We start from the raw sequence: 23,670 nt of genomic DNA, 5'->3' as shown, positions 1-23,670 counted from the left end.
AAAATGTTATTGGCAAATTAAAGAACTCCAAAGATATAATGAATAATATAATTTCTATGGGAGCTATAAGATATAGTTCTCCGATCCGGCTGGTTCCGACTTATATATTACCTGCAAAAGAAAGAAGACTTTTGGGAAAGTTTCAGCCGGATAGCTTTAAAACTGAGAGACTAGTTTGTGTCGGAACGGACGGACAGATGGACATGGCTTGATCGACTCGTCTAGTGATGCTGATCAAGAATATATATACTTTATATATATACTTTCTGCAAGGGTATAATAAACAAATCAATAACATGCCATAACGTTAATTAAAAGTAATATTTTATAATATTTTTTTTTAATTGTTGATACTAGAGCTTATTTTGTGCTCTTTTTTGTTATGTTAATTATTGCATTTTACAGTAATTTAAAAGACTAAAGTTGATTCATATTGTACTCCAAAAATTCATGAACATAAATATCTACTTAAAGCGCAAATTTATTTAGTATCAATACAAATTTTTATAGCAAAATACTTAAGTTAAGCACTTATTATTCTTTTATTTTTTTTCTTTAATAACATTTTATTGTACGTGTGTATAAATAAATGGCACTAGTTTCAAGAAGTTTTTGCAGTCATTGTTTGAGAATGAATATTCGCTTATCTCAAACTGAGAGCTGGGATCGGCAGCTTGAAAATATGCTTAAGTTGAGAAGCTTTTCTGATAGCGAATCGGGGAAACGCATTTTTATTAAGATGGCTTTTGTATCTAGAATACCCAGTTGGGCTAAAAGTAAAAGAAAAAAGGTGACATTCAAAGTGTTGCTTTAAGAATCTTGAATTCCAAATACGCTAGTGCTTGCTTTTCTCGTTTCTCCTAGACATGGCTTATTTCCTTTTTGACAGAACTACAAAAAATTTTTACTTTAAACTTTAAAGTTTAAAGTACCATTTACATTTTGTAAACGTTATCAAAACTAAGTGTAAGGTATTTTTAGCATGGTGCTGAAAAAAGTTTTTCAACCCAGTGTGCATCGGCAGGCCAAAAGAATACACACACGCAAACGCTTTTAAGTCCAATTTCGCATCCCACATACACAATTGTTTAGAAAGCCTTTTACACTTATTGGTATTTAAATAGTCCGTACACTCTCAATGCTTTTTCATTAAACCAATTATTATAAAAGTTGCAAGGATTCTATTAAAATGATATATTTTCGCTATTTGTAGAATCAGATATAAAGGTTTCAAAATTTATCAACAATTTGCTTCAAAGATAAAAATTTTGTTTTCCGAGGGAGCCAAGTGCCGAAGAAAGGCAGCTTTGTTTTATAAAGTAAAGTGGATTATACATAATACATGAAAATGGAATTGCAAATTTATTTTGTTCGAAATAGGAATCAAATAAATTTTCAAGCTGCCTTTTTTAGTTACTATAATATATAAGCCAAAGAAAATAAAAGCATTTGTAAACACCTGGACTCCAGAATCTTTTCTCAGTCAGGTTTAGCGTTATGGGCATTTGTGGACGTTATAGTGGGCGTGGCACTCCGATGAATTAAACTTGCGCTGCGCAGGAAACCCAAGAATCTGCAGGCTTCCAAAAATTACAGCACACTAGATCTTACAATTTCCAAGATCTCAGCGTTCATACGGACGGACAGACAGACCGGCAGACGGACATGGCTAGATCGACTCGGCTAGTGATCCTGATCAAGAATATTTACAATTTATAGGTTGGAAAACTCAACCTGCTACCTGTTACTTAGCGACAAATCTAATACCCACAAATACAGTGGCGGATCCAGAATTTGGTTGTGAGGGGGATATAAAAAAATGTGATGAGTAGAATTAAAAAATGTGGAATAAAGTGCAGATTACATATCATTTTTAACCGGAGTGAGTGGGTCTATCCCCTATACCAGAGATGATCCGGTTCGTTCCGACCTTTATACTACCTGCAATAGAAATAAGACTTTTGGTAAGGTTTCATGTGCTTGAGGAATGGGTTAGAAGAGATTTCCATCCAATTGACTGCTCAAATTATACCTGCTGCACATGCAGTTTTAAATTATTTATAGAAAAAAGTAAAAAGGCAAAAAAATATGGTTTAATACTTGTGTCAACCAAGGCTATCACACCAACCTTTTTCATCAATATTTCCCCAAATTATCATTCAAATAGTATGCTCAGAAAAAAATGTCTTTATTATCGTAGAACATTTACCCCGATCCGTACAAAATTTTCTTAAATAATTTTTCCCAACATATTGTTTTGTATCAATATTTACCCAAATTGTCAGTGCTTGCCCAAAAGTATGCAATACAAAAATTCAGTTCCACAAGGCGTTCCGCAGCTCGCCAACAGATGGGGCGTGCGTGAGCCGCAATTTACAATTTAAATTTGAAGCAGACGGCGGCGACAGAAGGCAGGTGTTCGGGGGCGGAAAAAATATGCGTATTTCCCGGACGCCATTGCATCTTCATCTCTATCTGCACCCACAGTCAGCACAACTCAGCTTCTGCAATCAGCGACTAATGCAGCTCGTTAGGCAACACACACAGACGCAGGCACGGGCAACCATGATTTTATTCGCCATGTTAACATGCCGTCTGCATTTGTTTACCAAGGACAGGGGCTTTCGAGGAAATGGGGAATGCGAAATTCTATATTTTCCTAATGACATTTCTTTCGGCAACATACGACGAGCCTCTCACACCTACACAGAAAGAATTCTCACGTTCTCATGTTCTCGAAAATAGAACCACATTTTTATAGTTCAAATTATTCTTAATGCACTGAATCAAGTTGAGTTGGTTCTTAAAACATGGTTTCTTCAAAAATGTTCCGTTCCATTTTTACCTTTTAAATGGGTTTCTACCAAGACGTTATTGGATTTTGGTTCACATTGTAAGTTAATTATAAGGTTTATCTGAATGTGCAAGCGTTGAAAAAAGTGCATTTAATTTACATACTTATGTCTTGTGTGAAATAAAATACATTTTGGTTAACATAAATGAAATAAAATATTAAAGATTAGAAATATTAAATTTAAAAAAGTAAGAAATATTTATATAAATGCTACTGAGAAAATGGAAGTTTGTATAAATATTGTATAATTTGTAAAATTGTAATGTTTTATTTTTTTTGTACGAAATATTGAGAAGGTTACATATATTAATATGGTTTATGGTTTGTGTGAAATGAAAGATTGAGCCCACAAACGCCCATAACACTAAAAACCGTCTAGACTCTAGAGTCCACTTTTTTAAATATTTTGTAAACATTTTAGTGCGATTTATCTCGAAATCGAGATTGATTCGATGTTGAAACCAAGATCGATTCATCTCGAAATCGAGATTTATTTATCTCGAAATTGAGATCGATTCATCTCGAAATCGAGATCGATGCGATGTTGAAACCGAGACGACTTCGATCTCTGTTTTTTGAGATTGAAATTACTGAAATCAACCACGCTGAGAACGGTTCTTTTGTCTGAGTGCACTTTATATGCTTATAAATTTTTAAGAAATTGTACGTTTTTAACAATATTTAGCATGTAGATGGATATTTAACTTTTAATAAAATCGTATTTACTTTTTTCAAAAATCTTCAAAAATGTAGGCGCTAGACGGGCTTTGGCGTTTTCCGGACATTGCACCCTGCTGAAAAAAACTTGCGCTGCGCAAAAAGCTAAAAAATGTGTATGCCAAATGCAAACTTTCTAGCTTTTATATTTTCTGAGATCTCCGGTTTTTTTTATTGAACATGACAGCTCAGTTATAAAAGGAAGTCTATTTTGCTTAAATAATTGTGTGTGTCTCTTTTACGTAACCTCAGACCAATGTACGTGAAAATTAAAGGTCTCCCTCGCGCGTTGATGCTGTTTTCTTCCGACCTCTTCTCAAATTAAACAAAATTGATACTAGGATTAGTTTTTATATTCCTCTTCATCGGTCGGCGTATAGTGTTAGAGCTGATGCAACGGAGTACTTTGATAACTCTTTAGGCCAGTTGCTACTCAAACTGTTACCTATCTTTAATCTACCAGTGTAGTCGGCTTCTTTGCCAGGTTGAAGGGCAAAGGGGTAAGCCCCGACTTTCGGTCAGACTTTCGAGGCGAACATCGAAGGAATCTTCCTAAAAGCCTCTTCTGCTAGCTTTTTACTTACGGTTGAATGCGTTTTGCCCGAAGTTGTTACCTATTCCCGCATAATCGATACTTACCGCAGTCTTTGGCCAGCTATCAAATCGTGAGGAAACCGTTAGCCGCACAATTGCCATTGCCCCAAAGAAAATACACTGTTTTTGCATTTCCGTATTGGTTTTTCTTCAGAACTTTGGTTGTTGGTTAAATTTCATTTTACAAAAACATATTGCTTGCCTGATTCGGTTGGTTTGTTTTTGAGTAAATGGTTCGAAACGCATTTTTATAACTATATAAATGCATTACACTATAGTTTAGGCTTTAGTTTTCGATTTCAGGTTACACATGTTAGCACATTATTATGCTTATATATATATATATATATATATAGGTAAAGAAACACAGGCTTTTTTATTGAATGCGTTTGAAAATGCCAAGATTTGATTAGCTTTTTCACTAAGGCCTATACACAGAGACATCTACAACAAGTGCTCCGCTAATACACATATAAATTGGGTAATTGTGATAATAGTATTAAAAAAAAGATTCAGAGTATACATTTAACTAAGACTAACAATCAATTCATAAGCCTAAGTAATCACAATTAATTATTGCTAGGGCTCGCAACAACGACAGCAGTACGCACATTTGTATAAAACTATCATTATATAAAAAAAAGTCCCCTAAAATTAAATCAACAACTTAAAAAAAGAAAGCAGTTTAAATACCACAAAATAACGCCAAGGCAAAAAAAAATGCGAAAGTTGTTGCTAAGAAGTGTGTTTGGGATATACTATGTACAATTTGGCATTCGATTAAAACATAAAAAGATAATAAATATTTACTCAGACAAGTGACGAGTGCAAAGGTGAGACAACTATGAACAAACTTCAACACGCAATTGAAACGCTGTTGCTGACACGACACTATCTTACACTAGACTACACGGCACCCAGCGACATCCTGTGGCTCTAGGCGGTGGCCAGAGCCAGGAGATGCTGGCGCTGCTGTTGATGTTGCCGTTAGCGCGTGGTTGCTGCCATGTCGCTGCCGCGAAATGTGCTGAAGAACCGGAGCAACAGCGAATGATCCTCACCATTGCCGTCGACCTGGCGCTCCAGACGCCATCCAATACTCGGGAGCCACCAAAAAGGCGTATAGCCATCCGGGTTGCTGCTGCTGCTCGGAGGTGTTGCAGTCGCCGCTGTTGCTGCTGGCTCTTCGGCCATCTGTCCTACTCTAATTATTTTACTATTTCTATTGCTACGATTGGTAATACTTAATTGCTCTTCTGCTGCTGCTGCTACTGATTTTGCTGTCGAGCTGCTCTCATTAGCCTGGGTCGATGTTGCTGCTTCACTTGGGCCCTGGCCTAATTGCGGCATCACCTTTGACCAATTTGCTGCTGTTGTGACGGTTGCTGCCTCAGTTGATGTAGATGTTCCTTCTGTTTTGGTTGGCTCAAGCTGCTGTTGCTGCTGTTGCTTCTGTTGCTCTCCCTGCTTACCCTTTACCAGCTCGTTGATGAGCCGCAGTTCCTGTTGGGCATCAATTTCACTGCTGGCTTTATGGCCCCCATCATCATCCTCGTCGGCGTGGCCGGCAATTGTATTTGTCATTAAATTGTCATTGTCACTCGCCGGCATATCGTTCTGGTCAATCAGTTCGCCGACAGTGCTGCTGCTGGGCTCTGGTGTTGCTGTCGTGCTGCTAGCGGCAACGTCTTCTACAAAGTGCTGATAATGAAACCGGTCAGTGGAGGAGCTCAAATCAGCAGCATCAGCTGCCGTTGTTGCTGTTGTTGCTGTTGATGCTGCCGTTGCCGATGTTGTTGTCGTTGTCGTCAACTGAACCGGTTGCACTTTCGATTTTATCAAGACCAGGCGATTTTCACCTTCATCCATCTCGGATTCTTCTGGCGGATGTGGTGATGTTAGGCCTGAAATGGAGGGGGCAGGAGATGTGTCCATTGACACCTCTGTCGACACCGTTGTGCCGCCTGTATTTGTTTCTGTCTCAGTAATATACTCCTCCTCCACACTTAGCACTGGATCCGTGGTGGTCCCTTCATCCTCCTTTAGCTCCGTTCCCACCCCCTCTGGCTCAGCAGTTTCATCTGTCTGCTTGGTCTTTACATCCTGGTCCGCGCTTAAAGGCGGCGACACCTTGCGATGACTAAAAAGCGGCGGCAACAGCTCAATGCTGCCATCGTAAGCTGGCAGAAAGGCGTCTGCCTTGAGAAGCTGGGCCAGATCCGCCCCCGCAATAAATGTATTCGCTGTGGTGGAGGAATTTTCGATATCGATGAGGGAACTGGTGACCAGGTGCACAGCGTCATCCTGCGTCTGTCCCGCTGGCAACGCAATGGCGTCCACCTGGCTAATGTCCCCGTCGGTGCTGCTGGCGTTGGTGTTGCTGCTAGGCAGGTTGAATGTTGCCGATGTGGACAGGGCATCGCTAGAAGCCGCCATCAAATCGCCACCACCAATGCGGCTGCTGGCATCCCCCAAAGGTGCAGCTGGGGTGCTCATGGTCGTCGTTGACGTTGCCGCTGTGCTGGTTGACGTTGCTGCTGTGGAACTGCTGTTGCCGCCATGTGTTGATGCCAACAAGTCCGGCGGCATTGGCAGGTCCTCGGGCTCACCCGTGCCTGTGGGGAATTTCTTCTCGAAAATATTGAATTTCAGCGGTGCATCCTCGCTGGGCAGGGCTTGATCCTCAGCACCAAGGCGGGGCGGCACACTATCTTGCATGGCGGTTGGTATTACCGATAGGTCGTACACGATCTCTTCGCTCTCCACATCATCGCCATAGTCGTAGTCTGCAATGGGTGGCGGTGGGGGACTGCCATTTGTGCCACCGGCCAATATCAGTTCCTGCTTGATTAGATCCGTGGGATCAATGTTGGACTGGGGAATGCAGAGCTCATTGTACAGTGTGTGACCCTGCGGACAGTGACGGAAGGGTAGCGTGAATATCGACTTGGCAGTCACTTTCTTTTCCTTAGTCAGGCTCCGTTGCTCCGGGTCTAGGTTCACCCAATCCTCCCACACCATTCGCTGGACATTGCCCTCGATGGGTCGCGAGGTGATCGGCAGGCCGTTGTTGGCCCCCAGGAAAATCGTTAGCGCCAGGACCGCCAGCAGGCAGTTAGGCGGTGCCATCTCTTCGGGATGGATCGCTCGCTTACTCCTGGATAGCGCTGAAAAGACACAAAGAGGGGACTGGGTAAATAAAATGCAGTGATGTGGGAGAGCTCAATATGAAGGAGTATAAAATTATAAAGAATGCACCACCCAGAGCCAACACTGATCACAATGCCCTTTGTATCCCAGCAGCTGTTTTTCTGTCTGGATCACCCCTAGCCCCAATATCTCTTCGACAACTGCACAGTGCTTTCTTTGTGGTCGGGAGAACAACACGGAACACTGGGTTAGTGGCCGCACACAGAGTGTCGATGAACATTGGAACAAGTGGGCGAAGAGGATTCCAGAAGAATTTCTCAGATTTATGGTTCAGACAAGTATACATTTTTTAAAGTATTGTGTTTATATCCGTTAATTGTAGAGTAAAAGGGTATACTAGATTCGTCGGGAAGTATGTAACAGGAAGGAAGCGTTACCCTATAAAGTTGTTTGGTTCACTAGCCGAGTCGATCTAGTCATGTCCGTCCGTATGAACGCTGAGATCTCGGACCATTCATAAAAAAGTTATAAGCAAATAAAGTGTGCAATCTTGGGAACAGACGCTCTTCTACTTGTATATCTCCATCTCCATCGCACTCCCCTAATAGTCGATGGCGTCGACTATAGTATTCTCGCATGTTTTTAAAGTCCCCAAACAAGGTATTCTTTATTCTAAAAATCATTTTCACCACCCACCACACTTTCATTTCGTGACACTGCCCGACCAAATCTCTGTGTTTTTATAATATTTAGATGCACAGATATTTCTTAATCATACACAGCTTTTAGAATCACAACAGTGGATGTAGAAGGTTACGATCAATACTTATTTCATAATTTGATTAGTGCGCTAAGCGAAACTTTTTGCAACACTTGTGATAGTACAGTGTACAGTCAATAAAAAAAAAGGATGGCAATTGTTTTCTAAATCAATAAACGTGAAACATTCTTTAAAAATCCAAGAAAGAACGCTATAGTCGAGTGCCTCGATTATCAGATGATTGTTACTCAGCTAAAGGGAGCAAAAAGGAGTTCGAAGTATACAAGCAGCTAAGCGAGATAGCAAAGCGCCACCTACCCGTGATTTCAACGTATGGTAATAGGCGTTAGAGTGGGTGTGGCAAACGATAGGTATTGACAAGACCCATACCTTTCAGTTAAATTTTTTATAAACAACGCTTCGACAAAGTTTTTATATACTACTTGTCGGTGCGGATTATTTAAAGTAAACACTTGTTGTGTATGTAACGTAGATCATATTCCCGAAGAGTTGCGACACCTATCAGAGCCTACGGTTTATTTTTAAAGCCTTCCCCAATTTTGGCATTACCGCAACCACTGTGCTCTGAAAGCAATTGGATTCAAAGATAAAGAAGAAGTTGCTGGCGGCGTCGCGCAATTGTAAGCTTGGGCATCGCATTAATGGTTTTGTCAACGGTTGCATTCGCACACACAAAGACATGTCCAGGCCATATTGCACATCAGTCATTGCTGTTGTCATCATCATCAGCAGCAAGAACGACAACAACACCATCGGCAACTGCATGTTGCTGTTGGTGTCGCATTGAGCGTGGAGGTTGATGCAGTTGTAGGTGGAGATATTGTTGCTGTTGTGGCAAATATTATAGCTGCTGTTTGCAACTGCAATTTTTGTTGATATGGTCGCCACTGCTGCATTTGTACCTGCAATTTTGGCGGATGCTTCTGTTGAAGCTCCTGGTATCGCTGCTTCTGTTGTATCTGCAACGGTTGCTGCTTTTGCTGCAGAGATTGTCCATGTTGCTGAGGCACTTGGCCCAAGGTGTGCTCCAAATCCTGAGCACGCACAAGTGTTTATTTCTACAGGACGGCGGGAGAAAGTGAGACGGAACCCCTAAGAGCGTGTGTATGACACACGTATATAAATACATATGTAGGTTATCGGGGGTTCTCGGAATTTATAAGTTCAAGTGTGAGAGCTGTGACCGCGACTTTTCTAACTGTTGCACTCAGGGGCATGGTGTTGCTGCTGGCAATGTCGTTAGTATTTGTTAATAGCCATGTGAAATCGGAAAGTGCGTGAGTGTTGCTGTCTTTGGGTCGCGTATCGGTCGTAAAAGCCGAGCACATCTAGAGTCTCATCTCTTCTTTTCGGGACCCGTGTCTGAATGTCAAGTACCTAGTAGATGGTGGGTTGGTGGGCCTGCCCGATAAGGTTAATGTCACCAGTGTAACGGCATTCAACAACGCAATGACTTTGACACCCCCGCACCTGGCCGTTCATATGTATCCCGATTTAAGTGGGCGAAATTATTTCGAAGTACAGCAATAAGTCTCTAATTTTTCATGATAGATACGTTTGTTTGGATAACTAATTACTGTGATGCGATTATTATACTGTAATGCGATTATTGTTAAACAAACTTTATAGATATCCAATTTGTGTTGTGTAGGCCGAAAAATTGCAATTTAACTTTTAAGGGCTTACATATTATTTTTTTTATAGATCACACTCTCAGAACATGCAGTTTTCACCTTTAGGTCTGACGCAACTCATTTTAATCGCGTTTTTCTCCAAACCTTGTCTTGAAAATCGGTAGACTCCAAATTTGGTTGCACTTATTCGGCATCTTTACAACTTCTGCTTAAACAACGGATAACGCCACTTTTAGTTATCTTATAAATAAAACTCTAGGAAAAACAAGGAAGAACGCTATAATAGAGTGCACCAACTGTCAGGTACCTTTTATTTAACTTAAAGGAGTGCAAGCGAGATAGAGATATGCAAGCAGCAAACCGACTTTTTCAGAGATTTTAGGGTGCCATTTTGCCAATTTTATCTTTTTAACCATCAATTTGTGCACAGATATATAGATATTGATAAACAAAACAAAGTCCCAATTACACTATTAAAATGTGATCCCAGCGCTCACACGGACTAGATCGACTCGACTAGTTATCCTGATCAAAATTATATATGTATACTTAATAGGTTCGGAAACGCTTCCTTATACCTGTGACTTACTTTTCACCGAATACAATTCACCCCTTTACTCTACGTGTAACGGTTGTACAAAAACACGGAATTCTTTAGCCAAGTGCTCTTTTACACGTTACGCTGTTAATATAAAAGTGACGTTACTGACTGAATATAGCGATTTTTTACATATCATTAAAATTAGACAAAATAAACGCATTTCAATAAAAATTTCACTTCTAACCTCAAAACTGGGGTGAGTGGGCGTAGCTCTTTCTTAATAGGTATTGAACAAATAAATGCATTCCAATTTTATTTTAGTCTTAATTTTAAAAATATGGGCGCCCTAGATTTCTGGTCGTTAGGAAACCTGAATGCTTACTAGCTTTTATAGTTTCCGAGATCTCAACGTTCGCACGGAAAGACACACATGGGGTCTGTACACTCATAAAATTATATTTCTAAATACTAGAAAAATCACCCAAAAAATATCTATCGCCCTACAAGTAAGATAGTTTTTCCTATTTCAAAAAAGGCTAAAAATATTCAGGATATGGAAAAAATCACGACAGAAAATATTTTTTGGGGGTAGTTTTTCTGCCATATGCCATATGCTATTAATACTTTCTCACTTTTTTGAGCAAAATCTCCATATTTTTAAAACAAAAAGTCATCTAAAATCGCCCTTAATACTAGAAGACCTTTAAAATGAAAGATTCGGTGGCCTAGCAATCTAATGCGTTGCACATTGCACTTTCACATTTGTCTAAACGGTGTAAGTTCGTGCCCAAGTAGAGTCAACATTAATTTTTCTTTTTTGTCCAAGTTTTTACAAATTTAATTTTTGAACAATTTTGTGTGCAAAAGCAAAAAATAAATTATAGCACATGTTAAAATAAAAAGTCTTATAAATGAAAATTTCAGTTAATATATGTTTTTGTTTCAATTGTGCAAAAAAAAACGTAATTTTTTGCCTCTGGTGAAAATAAATCTTAGGCCCCAACAAATTAATATATAAACTGTTATTAAGCGTCGTTCAACGCGACGAGTCTGTGCTGCAGCGGTAGAGGTCACGACTGCGAACCCAGCGGTCGTGAGTTAGATTCTCGCAGCGACAAAGAAGAATTTCTCAAAAAGCATTTTGTTAAAAATTCTTTATGTCTATTATGTTTAGGGACTGTTTTCAGTTCTTATGATTCTATTGGCAACTCTACCAACATGAGCGGCCGAATAATAAACTTGTGTTCTGTCTTAAATTATGGTAAAAAGGGACACTAAGTCAAATAATCTTGAAAAGTAACGCAGTTCCTCGGAATTGATTGCTGAAATCTCCAGCAAACATGTCCACACACGATTTTTTTTATATCTGTTTTAATTTTTAGAGCACTTGCCCTTGCTTGTAAGGCGCTTTACCTTTAAAACAAAAAACCCAATAAATAAAGAACAATTTTCCCTTATTTTGTCACCCAACCGCCATTGACCCCCGTTTTAGGGCTGCGAGAATCGAACTCACGACCGCTGGGTTCCTAATCGAGAGCACTACCGCTGCACCAAAGACACATCGCGCTGGGCTACGCGCAAAAAAGGTTTATAACTCAATATGTTGTTGTTCTCACTAATGGAAAAAAATTGTGTTTTATTTTACCCAATTATACTAAATACATTAAAAAGATGATGTTTTAATGAACTATACATATTTTTTGGATAATTATTTTAACGTGTTCTAACATTTTTTTGCTTTTGCACAGAAAAAGTTTTAAAAAACAATTCTAAAATCTTGCTCAAAAGAGAAAAAAATGTTGACTCTTCGTGGGCTCGAACTCACGCCATTTAGATGATTTTGAAAGTTCAACGCATTAGACCGCTAGGCCACCGATTTCCAAATTTTAGGAACAATTTTCTAGTTTCAAAAACAATTTTAGATGATTTTTTGTTCTACGAAATATGGCAAAAGTATTAATACCACATGCTCGGAAAAATTTGCCTTAAGTACTAGAAAAATTTGGTATTTAAAAAAAATATTTTCTATGTCGACTTTTCCTATATTTAGTGCGACTTTTTTTAATTTTAGGGCGATTTTTCTAGTATTTAGTTGCTATAGCTTTAATCATTAAGATAAGTGCGGACTTATAATTTTCGTTTAGCTGTTAGTAATAAATTTGATAAGTGTGCAAGGCATTAATATATACCGCATTCAATACATATCTTAGAAAATGCGTTTGTTTAAAAACAAACTGGAAATAAATTGGTTAAAACGAACTATTTAAAGTTTGGTAAAAAGCACTATCTATGGATTCTACCTTTGGTTGCCTAAAATTATAGTTGCTGCAATCAATAATCGTGTACGATCGCCTTCAAAAACCTTAACTTATCCCATCACTCCTTGCCGCCCAATAATGTGACGCTCTACTTCCCCTTTTGATTTGCTAATCTATATTTATGAAGCCCCCGGAACACCGAGCCAAGCAACCATGTGGATCCCACGGATTCCTGGCTTTTGGCGGACATGTGATGACTGCTGTTCCAGGCTGTCACAAAGCATCAACTGTTATTTCAGCCACAAGAGTCCCATAAAAAGCTCCCTAAACCTCCATCTCATTCTTTTTGTATATGGGAAATAGGGGAAGCCCCAAAATTTCTCCGTGAAATTCTCACAAAAAACCCTCTGTGTGCCGCTTCCATTGTGGTCAATAAACGGACGTGAAGGGTCGGACACTCCATCTTCCATGTCCTAAACATCGGAACATCCGGGGCGCTTCGCATCAACCCCAGTTGAGCTTCCTATATCAGTTCATCTGTCAGTTTGGCGGGGCCCAAATTGAAATCAACTTCACACGTCGCACATTTTTAATTAAAAATCAGCAACTGATGTCAATTTTGAGGAGCTCTCTTTCTGTTTTGCTCTTTTTTCGTTGTTTGTTAATTCGGACAACATTTGATGCCTTTAACGCGGACATGGAGATAGAGATAAAAAGAGGCAGTTGGACATGTGGATATGGATGTGTCAGCTGTTTGTACATAATTCCGCAAACATACATTGACATCTTGCTAATACAAAACAGCAACACGTAGGATTCGGTGTTGGGTGCTTCGTGCCGGCACGTATTCAATTCGATTCAATGATTTAATCCCGCATTCTGTGTCCTGCGTTTCGTAGTGCATAGCCCGAGTTCTAGTATCCTGGCAGACACGCACAGTCATCCTGGATTTCCCGCAGCTACGTAACTGAACGAATGCGTGCACATGATCCCTCAGGTTTTGACTTTTTCGGGCTGCGCGTCATGTCCTCTTAATCATTTACCCGCCCGCTGCCACCATTTATTCATACTATCTGGAAAAAACACCGTGCTAAAATCAAGTACAAACAGCCTTAATTTAAGAACAATTTTATGTTTAAGAACATTCGTGCGGTAAAACTTCTCATATTGAGCACATTTTGGATTTAAATATCTAATAATTCCCAACTGTTTGTTCTGAAAGTGCTCGGTATATAAGGCGCATAAATTACACAGTGTTAATGCCCGTGAGCGTCAAGTCGTAAGTAACTTAAAATATTAATATGGCTTAGACACATCTCGGTTACTTCATTTTCCAATACTTATTTCTCCTACTAGCATATAACAAAAACCCAATTTAAACATACAATATATGTATATTGATTTAAGAATTATTCATCCTTAAATTATGCCTACAACTTTCTTACTATATTATTATATCGTTCTTGTTTTAAGTTTTAGTATGACTAGATTAAGGAATTATTAATACTTAATTGTAGACTGAAAGGATCTGAAACCCAGTGAGTGTACGTATACGTACATATATGTTCATATATAACTTGCTCAAGCTTAACAAGATTCGGCTTATAGGGACTCTCAGTTTACAATACAGTCAAAACATATAGGGAATCAAAATCGATAATCGATCACTTTAAGCCTAATCGACTCGCACGAAATTGTTCCAGACTATTTTTTTCGATAAACAAATAATTAGTATTATTTGTGTGTTTTGTGAAACTCAATTCACTTTCACACATGGTAAAACTAACATGTAGAGTAATTAAAAAAAACCCATCACAAAAATTGGGCAGTGTGACAGTCTATGCGTCTATGTCTGGAATGAGTGTACCATTTAATTGTCTGATGGGAGCAACCTTTTTACTCTTCTTCTGTTCTTAGGTCTGAAAAGTGTGAGAGCAAGTCTGTTTGTGTGATAGACGAGTCTTGATCTGTAGCGAGTGGCAGTCTTGGTAAAAGATGTACAAACAAGATTAATTTTGAGATCTCGAAAAATTGTAATGTTTCTTGTAGAGAATGTGGCGTTTATCATAATTCTTAAAATTTTGGCTTGGCAGAATTCAAACCTTTTTATAGACGTGTTACAGACAGTGCCCCAGAAGTGTATACCCTAATGTAGACTAGGCATTAAAATAGCTTTGAAGAGCCGAGTTTTTGCCGTGATCGAGAGTCCCACTTCCCGGACGAAGGAGCCATCCCATTTTCTAACTTTATTCTGGACGTTAATTAATTTTCCACGTTTTGTCTTATCTTTACAGAACCTTTAGTTAGGATGTCTGCCCTAATCTAAAAGTGAGTAAAGTTATAAATAATTAATTATAATATTAGTTCACTTAAGCAATCATTTCCAAATTATGCAACCTTAACACATTATGGAAGTTTATGCCGAGATATTCGTCAATCAATACAATATATTTAAAACAATCAAATATAAAAGACTTTTAAATAATGGTCATATTATTAAATTAACAGGCATTTAAAGGAAAGTAATCAATCACTAAAATTTATGTGCCACACTCTTTAAACGCACAGAGAAGTATAATTTCCTTACGATTAACAGTTACAAAAATTTTAACTATTAACTTATTAAATATAATAAGAATATGATTAAAATTATTAAGAGAAGAGCCATAGATAATTTAATTTGATATTGCGTGGTCATCTCTGGCTAGTAAAATCATATATTTTTCTCGTAATCAGCCATGGAAAGCCAAATACACCTGTTTTTGATTTATCTAAATCGAGTCTTCTGTTCGCCAGATATAATAGTTTTAGTGAGAGCCATCTTACGTGGATATTCGGCGAAAGAGTGGTAATATTGTCAAAATAGGTATGAGCATAAATCTTGGAAACGATGTGCTTTGATCTCAAGGTGGTACTGTGGACTTTAAAGCTTTAAAAACAGGGGTTATAGGGTCGGAAACGCTTTCATCTACCTGTTACATACATTTCGACGAATATAATATGCCCTTTTACTCTACGAGTAATATTAAAGAGTATGTTTAATCCATTTAGTCACCGGCTTAAAATAATTTCGTCTCTGAACATTTTTCTATACTTTGTGATCTTATCGACAAAGTAGTTCAATTAACCGCAAGTGCTTTGTATCACCAAATACTTGGCCATACAAAAACACAGATACTTGTACGCGCTAAAAAAAAAGTGTGCAAATGCACTGCTGCATACTGACTGTGTTAATACCACCGACTTTAAGTATCTTTCAGGAGGCCATTACCCACGCACGTGTCCACTTTTTACAGTCTCAACCAGTTTTTGAACTCGGGTTTCTTCGCGATAATTTTGGTTGTTGGGTAAAAATTAAAAATACAAACTGAAACAGAACGAATTGAGTCAGAGTGAAGCACAAGTGACTGCTGTTGCTGTGGTAGATGTTGCTTATGCGCAATAAGTGGTTACAGTAGCAACATGCAAAGCAGCAACGGCAGCTCCAAGTGGTTCGGGGTGGTGTCATTAGTTTTTATTGCCGCTTAACTGCTGCCCTAAAATTAAATCCTTAAACAATTTTGAGCGAATTTGAAATTAAAGCTTTTGTTTTATCAAACAAAAACACCTCTTAACGAGGTAGACAAATAGTGACGATCGATAAAAAAGTTCTAGTATGAACTTTTGTGACGAAGAAATTTTACATGCGACAAAATAAACACACTTTCTAAAAATAAATCATATATAAAAATCAGCATCCGCATGTCCATGTGAACGCTGTGCTCTCGGAAGCTGTAAGAACTAGAGGGTTCAAATTTCAGATTCAGATCCCTTATCTTCGTGGCTCCTGTGGCTCCTAAAGTTTTAAAGCTAGATCAAATTTGTTTACTGAAATTTCGTTTTCTCATAAATTCCTATCAATTAAAATTTACCACACCCACTCTAACGAACCCAAACCTCCCACAAACAACAACATATAAATGAACGCGAGTATCTCGGAAACTATCAATGATAGAGAATTGGGATTTCGGATTTTAATTCCTTAGCCTTGTACGCAGCGCAAGTTTATTTACGTGAACATGCCACGCCCACTCTAACGCCCACAAACCGCCTAAAATTTTTGCTGCTGAAGCTTTAGCATTAAAAAAAGTTTTTGCATTAACAAAAAAAGTTAACAGATATATATTGTTTCCATCAATACCTAAAAAAGCCCACTCTAAAGCCCACTAACGCCCACAAAGCTTAAATTTGTCTGTTGGCCAACATAACCATACATTGAGATCGCGGGCAGGTACACCTCTACCTTCCTTCTGCTTCCTTGGGCTGAGTACCGGGTATCCGATAGTCGAGGCACTTGACTATAGCGTTCTTCCTTGTTTCTTCTGACAAAATGGACAATCAATTAGCCACCAAAAGCTGTTTAAAAGCAACGAAGGGGCTTTCTCGTTACTGCGGACATATTTTTTTCAATTTTTTTGTTCAATTTATTTTAACTGGAATATTAATTTGATGAAAACAGTACGAAATTGGTTTCCGGAATTTGCTTGGGATCCCTTGGTCCTATCGGTAGAAAAAATCTGCATTCTGACATCATCTTCTGGGGTTAGTGCCAGCACATTTCACAGTACCCAAACCCGCAGACAATCGATGGTGTTTGTTCAATTGCAAATCTCATTTTTCTTGTTTATCTCCTTCCCTTTCTCGTTGCTCGGAAATGAAAAGCCCATTACCCACTCATCATCGCCTGGTTCTTACGTGCTCAAACACTTCACACGCCAATTTGCCCAATATGTTTTTCTTTCCCATCATAAACTATTCAAATCGTAAATTGAATTCCAAACAAACCGAAATGCGTCTGAAAATCGGGCGTGAGAAACGCAATTAGTTTTCAATTACCACGCGGAGAGTGGGAAAACGAGTCGAATCAAAATTCAATTCAATTAAACGCAGCAGGTGGTCGCAAAGGGGCGGGATAAGTTCGCAGTTGCCAAACCTCAGGCTGAGAGTGAAAGTTATCGATAATAAATAGATAATGCAGTTCTGAGTGGCTGAGGATCCCAAAGAAACCCGAGGAAAGCTGATCTAATTGGGGCACACGCACGCAGATCGTCCGACTGAAAATTGTTTATGACACCGATGTGGCTTGTGTTTTCCTCCTGCCATTTGGCTTTATTTTGGTCTGTGGTGTGGGTGTGGTCATGGTCTTGAAGATAGAGTAGTGTCGGCGGTGCCAATGGGTTCTACGCTTTGGTTTGGCACAGGCCGCAAACAAGCTGACTAATATGCGCACGCAGACGCGTGCCGAAATCATAAAAACGCATTCGCACTCGAATCGATTTACATTTTGGTAGCACTTAGGCAAGAGCACGACATGAAACCCCCAAAACGTCATGACAGGCACGAAAGTTGATCCCAATAAAATGAAAAGCCAGAAAAAAGTAAACAACAATCAGCGGAAGAGAAAAATCGGAATTCACCGAACCAATAGACGAACAAAATACCACGGTTAGAAATTGATGAAAATGTAGCTTAGGAAAGAAAACTAATGAAAACGTTACGGTTAGAATATACAAAAACTAAGTTGACACCAAAGAGGTTAAAATATTTACAAAAAGTCCTAAGAAGAGATCGCAGCATGATTTTATAAGATTCGATTTTTATCATTTTTAGAAAGACTTTGGTTTTTAACTCAGCTCAAATCTAGGAATGCTATTACCAGGTTTTAAAATGTTCTTATCAATTTAAAATATTTTTTGTAAAATTAGAAGATTTGTTTTACAGATTCGGCTAAGTTAACATATATATTTTAAAACTTTTTATTGTTATTATGACACTGAGAAAGGTCCCCGGGATTTCTGAAAATATGGTCAAATCACGCATTTTCACTTCAGTGTCTAACATTTTCCAACGATACAATCTGCTTCCCCACACAAACGTATCCCCATAGAAAATTCGGGCAGGGTATTAGCATTAGTACTAAGTATCGTGAATGAGTCTAATTTGTTGCCCTCACCTAAGCCTGATTTATGAATCGCTTTACAATGGATTCCTCGGGAGGCGGGGATATGGCTAAGATGTAGGCCCAATCTTTGAATGACGCAAAAGAGTTTTGGTAGACGATTGTTTCTTGGAGCTTTAGCCGTTATTGTCACGTGCAAACTTACAAGCCCACGCGAAATATTAAATGAACACGAGACGATCTGTGAATTAAAGACGATCTATTTTTCTCCGCACAATTCCCATTTTACTCACGTTGTATTATTGATATTTTAAAATTGAAGTAATCGTTGCATTTGATTTTGATCGAAACGGGTTATAGTTTTTATTTAATAGTCCAATTAGTGGTAGTTGAATTTGTTGTCCTTCCATTCACAAAATTTCACTTAAAAATAAAGCACAAAGACCAGATTTCTAGCTCGAGATTTGAAAATTTTATTTTGAGCGACTTGTATAGTTGAAGATCTGAATACAGACTGAGTGGAAAATTCAAGAAAAATCACAGAGAAACCAAAACAAAATCTTGGCCGAGAGCAGCGAGCGTACACAGCAGATACAAAGATACGTAGATACATCGATTTTCATGACTGAGAGATACAAAGAGAACGCTGAAGATAAACTTACGCAATATAAAGAACCAAAGAGCAAAGAACCCGCTATGGGAAAGTGTCTGAATGTGAACCTGTGCCCTGTAGCTGTGGCTGTGTCTGCAGCAGTATCTGTGTCGGAATGAGTATCTGTATTTCTGTGCTCTGGCGATTTGGCGGTAAATCTTTGCCACACTTGTTTGTTTTGATCCTTAGGACAGGTAGAACACCTTATCTGGTATCTATAATCTGTATCTACCTGCCGAGCAGCCTAGAAATAATATTGTTACAGAGGGAGACAGCGCGAAACCCATGGTTAATAAGAGCGATAAGGGCGTCCTTGCCAAGCGAGCGCAAGTATACGTATCCGCACTGCATCCTCTGCTGATAGCACCGAACAAGCGAAAAAGAAACAAACTTGGCCATGAAAATGCATTACATCATACACCTTATCTCCGCTATTTTTCTTCGCTGGTTAGGTCGAATTTCTGAAAACGGAACAAATGATATGATGCAACAAAGGTGGAAATCGTCTTAATAATACGTTCATTACTGGTTAAGTCGGCGAACCAATTTGAACACATCTTGAGATCAATGAGACATGTGGTTTTTTAGTGTTTAGTCTAGATTCTTTAAGGTCGGCTATTTAAAAAAGGGTTTTCTAAATCCCTGAGAGGTAACGACTATATGTTTAGCATATATGTATGTTAAATCAAACAAAAACACCTCTTTACCAGGTAAAAATCTAGTTACGATCGCACCTTCAACAAACAAAAGTTCTGATATCAACTTTTGTGTCGAAAATGTTTTCTACGATCAACAAAAAAAAAATACACATTCTAAATTTTTCTCATTCGACACGCTTTATCAAACTTGTACAGCTAAACCACAGGAATATAGAATTGCAGCGTGCCGAATGTAAAAAATTTAGAAAGTGTATTTATTAAGTAGATCGTATAATAAATTTTCGTCACAAAAGTTGATATAAACATTTTATAGCTTGCTTATTAAATCCGCAGTGAATCGGGTAAGAGGCCCAAAATCACTGTGGACGGCAGTCCACGTATTGGCGAACGCGCACCAGGAGAGTGCGCGAAGGCACTACTATATAAAGCCGCAGAATTAAAAATCTGGTCCGCTCAAAACGAGTGATACACCAATCGAAAGGTAGTGCAAAAACAAAAAAGTTTGTTTACCAAGACTTTAATAATTTCAATAGATTTGGGAGAAAAAGCGGTGTGTGTAAAAGTGAAAATTTTGAAAATTGCTGTTTGGGCTGTTGCGACCGGCGAGGACAAAAGCTCCAGACTAATAGCCAAGTTTTTTACAGTTAATATGCGTCGAATGTCATTCGTTTGTTCAAATCCAATGCTCCGTTCAAAGATTATTCCAAAAACCAGATTTTTGGGTCTTTGCAAAATGTTAGTCCCTTCTTTTGGGGGTTTGTATCAATCCCTCTTTGTTTTTAGGGTCTTAATTAAAACTTTTTGAAAAACCCGCTAGTTTACCGAGAAATCCATAAAAAAAAGATAGATTTTAAAGGCTTATAGTTTCCAAACAACATATGCTACAGATACGTGGTATAAGTAGCTGAAAAAAGATTTGGTATGCTAATCACGTTGTCTTTGCTTAAATTCTCTAAATACAATAGATTTAAAGTTGTGGAGAAAAGCTTATTTATACCACTTACTGTCTATTTTCTCAAAATTGGTTCGAACGATTTCTTTTTAAATTTTTAAACTATATAATTCTTAAGATTCTCTAACTTTTTATCTAAACCACTTTTTCTTATAAAAACTACCGTTTGTAAGTTATTGAGCGATAAAAAGTACAACCCTATTCGGCTCAGTATGAAACAAGAAAGGAAGTTAACTTTGGCAAGCCGAAGTTTGTATGCCCTTGCAGGTATAGTTATTAAATTGAATTCGAAATTCTTAAAAATACAAAAAATTATATTCCTAATAGTATAAGATAATATGTCAAAAAACACCGAAGCTATAATTTGTTTCATATTATTTTCCCACCAATTTTCCGAACGTTCCTATGTCAGCTATATGATATAGTCGTACGATTTTTATAAAATTAAACTAAATTTAGAACTAATTAAAAAATTTTATTTCCGGGCCTAGGAGGTTATATGTTAAGAAACACCAACAATATAATTTTTAAAAACAATTTTTTCTATTATTCCTATGGGAGCTATAAAATATAGTTGTCCGATCCGGCTGGTTCCGACTTATATACTACCTGCAAAAGAAATAAGACTAGTTTGTGTAGAAACGGACAGACAGCGGACATGGCTAGATCGACTCGTCTAGTGATGCTGATCAAGAACATATATACTTATGGGGACGGAAACGTCTCCTTCACTGCGTTCCAAACGTCTGACTGAAATCATAATACCCTCTGCAAGAGTATAACAAGGAAGAACGCTATAGTCGAGTACCTCGACTATCAGATACCCGTTACTCAGCTAAAGGGACCAAAGGGAAATGGAGATATGCAAGCAGCAAAGCGAGATTGAAATGCGCCGCCTACCGTGATCTCAATATATGGTTACGTAGACGGCAGACAGACTTAAGCGTTATGGGCGTTAGAGTGGGCGTGGCAAACTTTTTTTGAGTCAATCGATAGGAATAAGGTAAGAGTAATACATATGAGTTAAAATTTTTTTCTAGCATGGAAATTGCGGGCGCCACAGGTTTGGGCGATTTGTGGGCGTGGCATATTCGCGTAACAAACTTGCGCTGCGTACAAGGCTACGGAATCTAAATCTGAAATCCCAATTCTCTATCTTTGATAGTTTCCCAGATATCCGCGTTTATACTTAGGATTTTTTAAGTTTGTGGGCGATTTGTGGGCGTTAAATGGCAAACTTTTTTTGGTCAATCGATAGGTATTGATGAGAACAATACAATGCAGTTAAAATATTCTAGCATTAAAACAAACGAAACAAACTTGCGCTGCGCAGGAATCTCTAGAATCTGCATTCCTAATATCAGTATTGCATACGGTCTTTAACTTTACGAGTATCGGGTATAAATACCGATAGTTTTTATGACACCATTAAATTATATTGAAACAATTTTTTTTTATGTATCAAATTATTTTTAGAGTCGTTAAAAAAATACATCTACAGATATAGTGAACCAATTTTTTGTTACTTATTCGATTTATTAAATATATAAAAAATCAAGAGTGTAAGAGTATACATATGTGCACAAAAAAATGGACCAATATAATAATTAAACTCATCGACTTGTCAATTTGTCCAGCGAAATAGATACAACAACAAAATACCCACAACTTACTAGTTTACGGTAGCTTTACTTTTAAATTGTAACCAAAGCCACAATAAAATGCACGACATTATTTTTAACAGTTTCCAACCTTTTTTACAGTTGGGTAACTATCTGTTTGGTCAATATTACTCATAAAATTTGTATACCCTTGCAGAGGGTATTATGATTTCAGTCAGAAGTTTGCAACGCAGTGAAGGAGACGTTTCCAACCCCATAAAGTATATATATTCTTGATCAGAATCACTAGACGAGTCGATCTAGCCATGTCCGTCTGTCTGTAATTAGTTCTGAATTTCGAATTTAATTTTATCAAAATCGGACGACTATATCATATAGCTGCTATAGGAACGATCTGAAAATTGGTGGGAAAATAATATGAAGCATTTTATAGCTTCGGTGTTTTTTGACATATTGTCTTTTACTATTGGGAATATAATTTTTTGTAGTTTTAAGAATTTGGAATTAAATTTAATAATAAAAACTGCAACGGTATACAAACTTCGGCTTGCCGAAGTTAACTTCCTTTCTTGTTTTGTAGTGATGCTGATCAAGAATATATATATAAATCCTATTACCCACTACAATGGTATACAAATATAGAAAAAATAGTTAACCTTTTCTCAATTTCACATCACGAGCTACCATCTAAAATTCAGGATTTACTTTTTTAGGGGTGCCGTCTCCGCTTGATTCTCTTTTATACATCTACCTCTCTTTAAAAGCCGGTTCCTTGCACACAATCTCTTGGCAGCAGTTGAATTCTTTCTGCCGCTCGTCGAAAGTGAAATTCACTCCAATTTTTAAGATTTCGCTTGGCAAAATACAAATGGAAATGAAAGAAAAAAAACAGTGTTTGCAATTCAATTAACACCGTTAGTGTCGACATCGTCTCGACGATTCTCATCAAACAAGAAACTCACCGATCGTGTGCCTTCATCTCTTTATCTATGGCTACACATCTAGGTACACTTTTACATATTCAATTGGATTCTTTCATTTTGATTTTCGATGTTTATATTTGCTAAATGCGTTTTTCCAAAATTGCTACTTCTTGTTATTAAACAAATACTTTAAAGGTGCGTTGTGGCTGTGGCACTAAACTTGAACTACCCAAGAATTTCAAGAATATGCATGCTTAACTCTCAAGCTTTTATAGTTTCTGAGATCTTAGCCTTCATACGGTCGTACGGACGGGCATGGCTAGCTGGACTCGAATAGTGATCCTGATTAAGAATTTATAAACTTTATAAGGTCGTAAACTTTCTTCCTTCTACCT

At 38.0% G+C, this 23,670-nt stretch overlaps 2 protein-coding genes across 3 annotated transcripts in view; one reads left to right on the top strand and one right to left on the bottom strand.

The window, feature by feature from the left end:
• The window catches only part of LOC108007883 (chaoptin), a 381,371-nt gene that overhangs the window by 256,194 nt on the left and 101,507 nt on the right, over window positions 1–23,670 (top strand). The window contains exon 6 of the mRNA XM_017071652.4: window positions 14,824–14,857. The gene's annotated coding sequence lies outside the window, so the exon portion shown is untranslated. The remainder of the gene's footprint in view (window positions 1–14,823; window positions 14,858–23,670) is intronic.
• The window catches only part of fog (folded gastrulation), a 51,039-nt gene continuing 31,657 nt past the window's right edge, over window positions 4,289–23,670 (bottom strand). Inside the window, exons 1-2 of one of the 2 annotated variants that reach the window (XM_065868341.2) lie at window positions 18,761–18,780; window positions 4,289–7,332 (exon numbers count right to left, since the gene is read on the bottom strand). In XM_065868341.2, the coding sequence (XP_065724413.2) occupies window positions 5,153–7,294 (2,142 nt within the window). In that variant the 5' untranslated portion in view covers window positions 7,295–7,332; window positions 18,761–18,780 and the 3' untranslated portion in view covers window positions 4,289–5,152. Of the gene's footprint in view, window positions 7,333–18,760; window positions 18,781–23,670 lie in introns of those variants that run through there. The other variant, XM_017071653.4, reaches the window with a different exon arrangement.

The sequence above is a fragment of the Drosophila suzukii genome, chromosome X (assembly GCF_043229965.1).
Source record: "Drosophila suzukii chromosome X, CBGP_Dsuzu_IsoJpt1.0, whole genome shotgun sequence".
NCBI lineage: Eukaryota > Metazoa > Arthropoda > Insecta > Diptera > Drosophilidae > Drosophila > Drosophila suzukii.
Note: the sequence above shows the minus strand (reverse complement) of the source record. Positions and strands in the feature narration are given on the sequence as shown.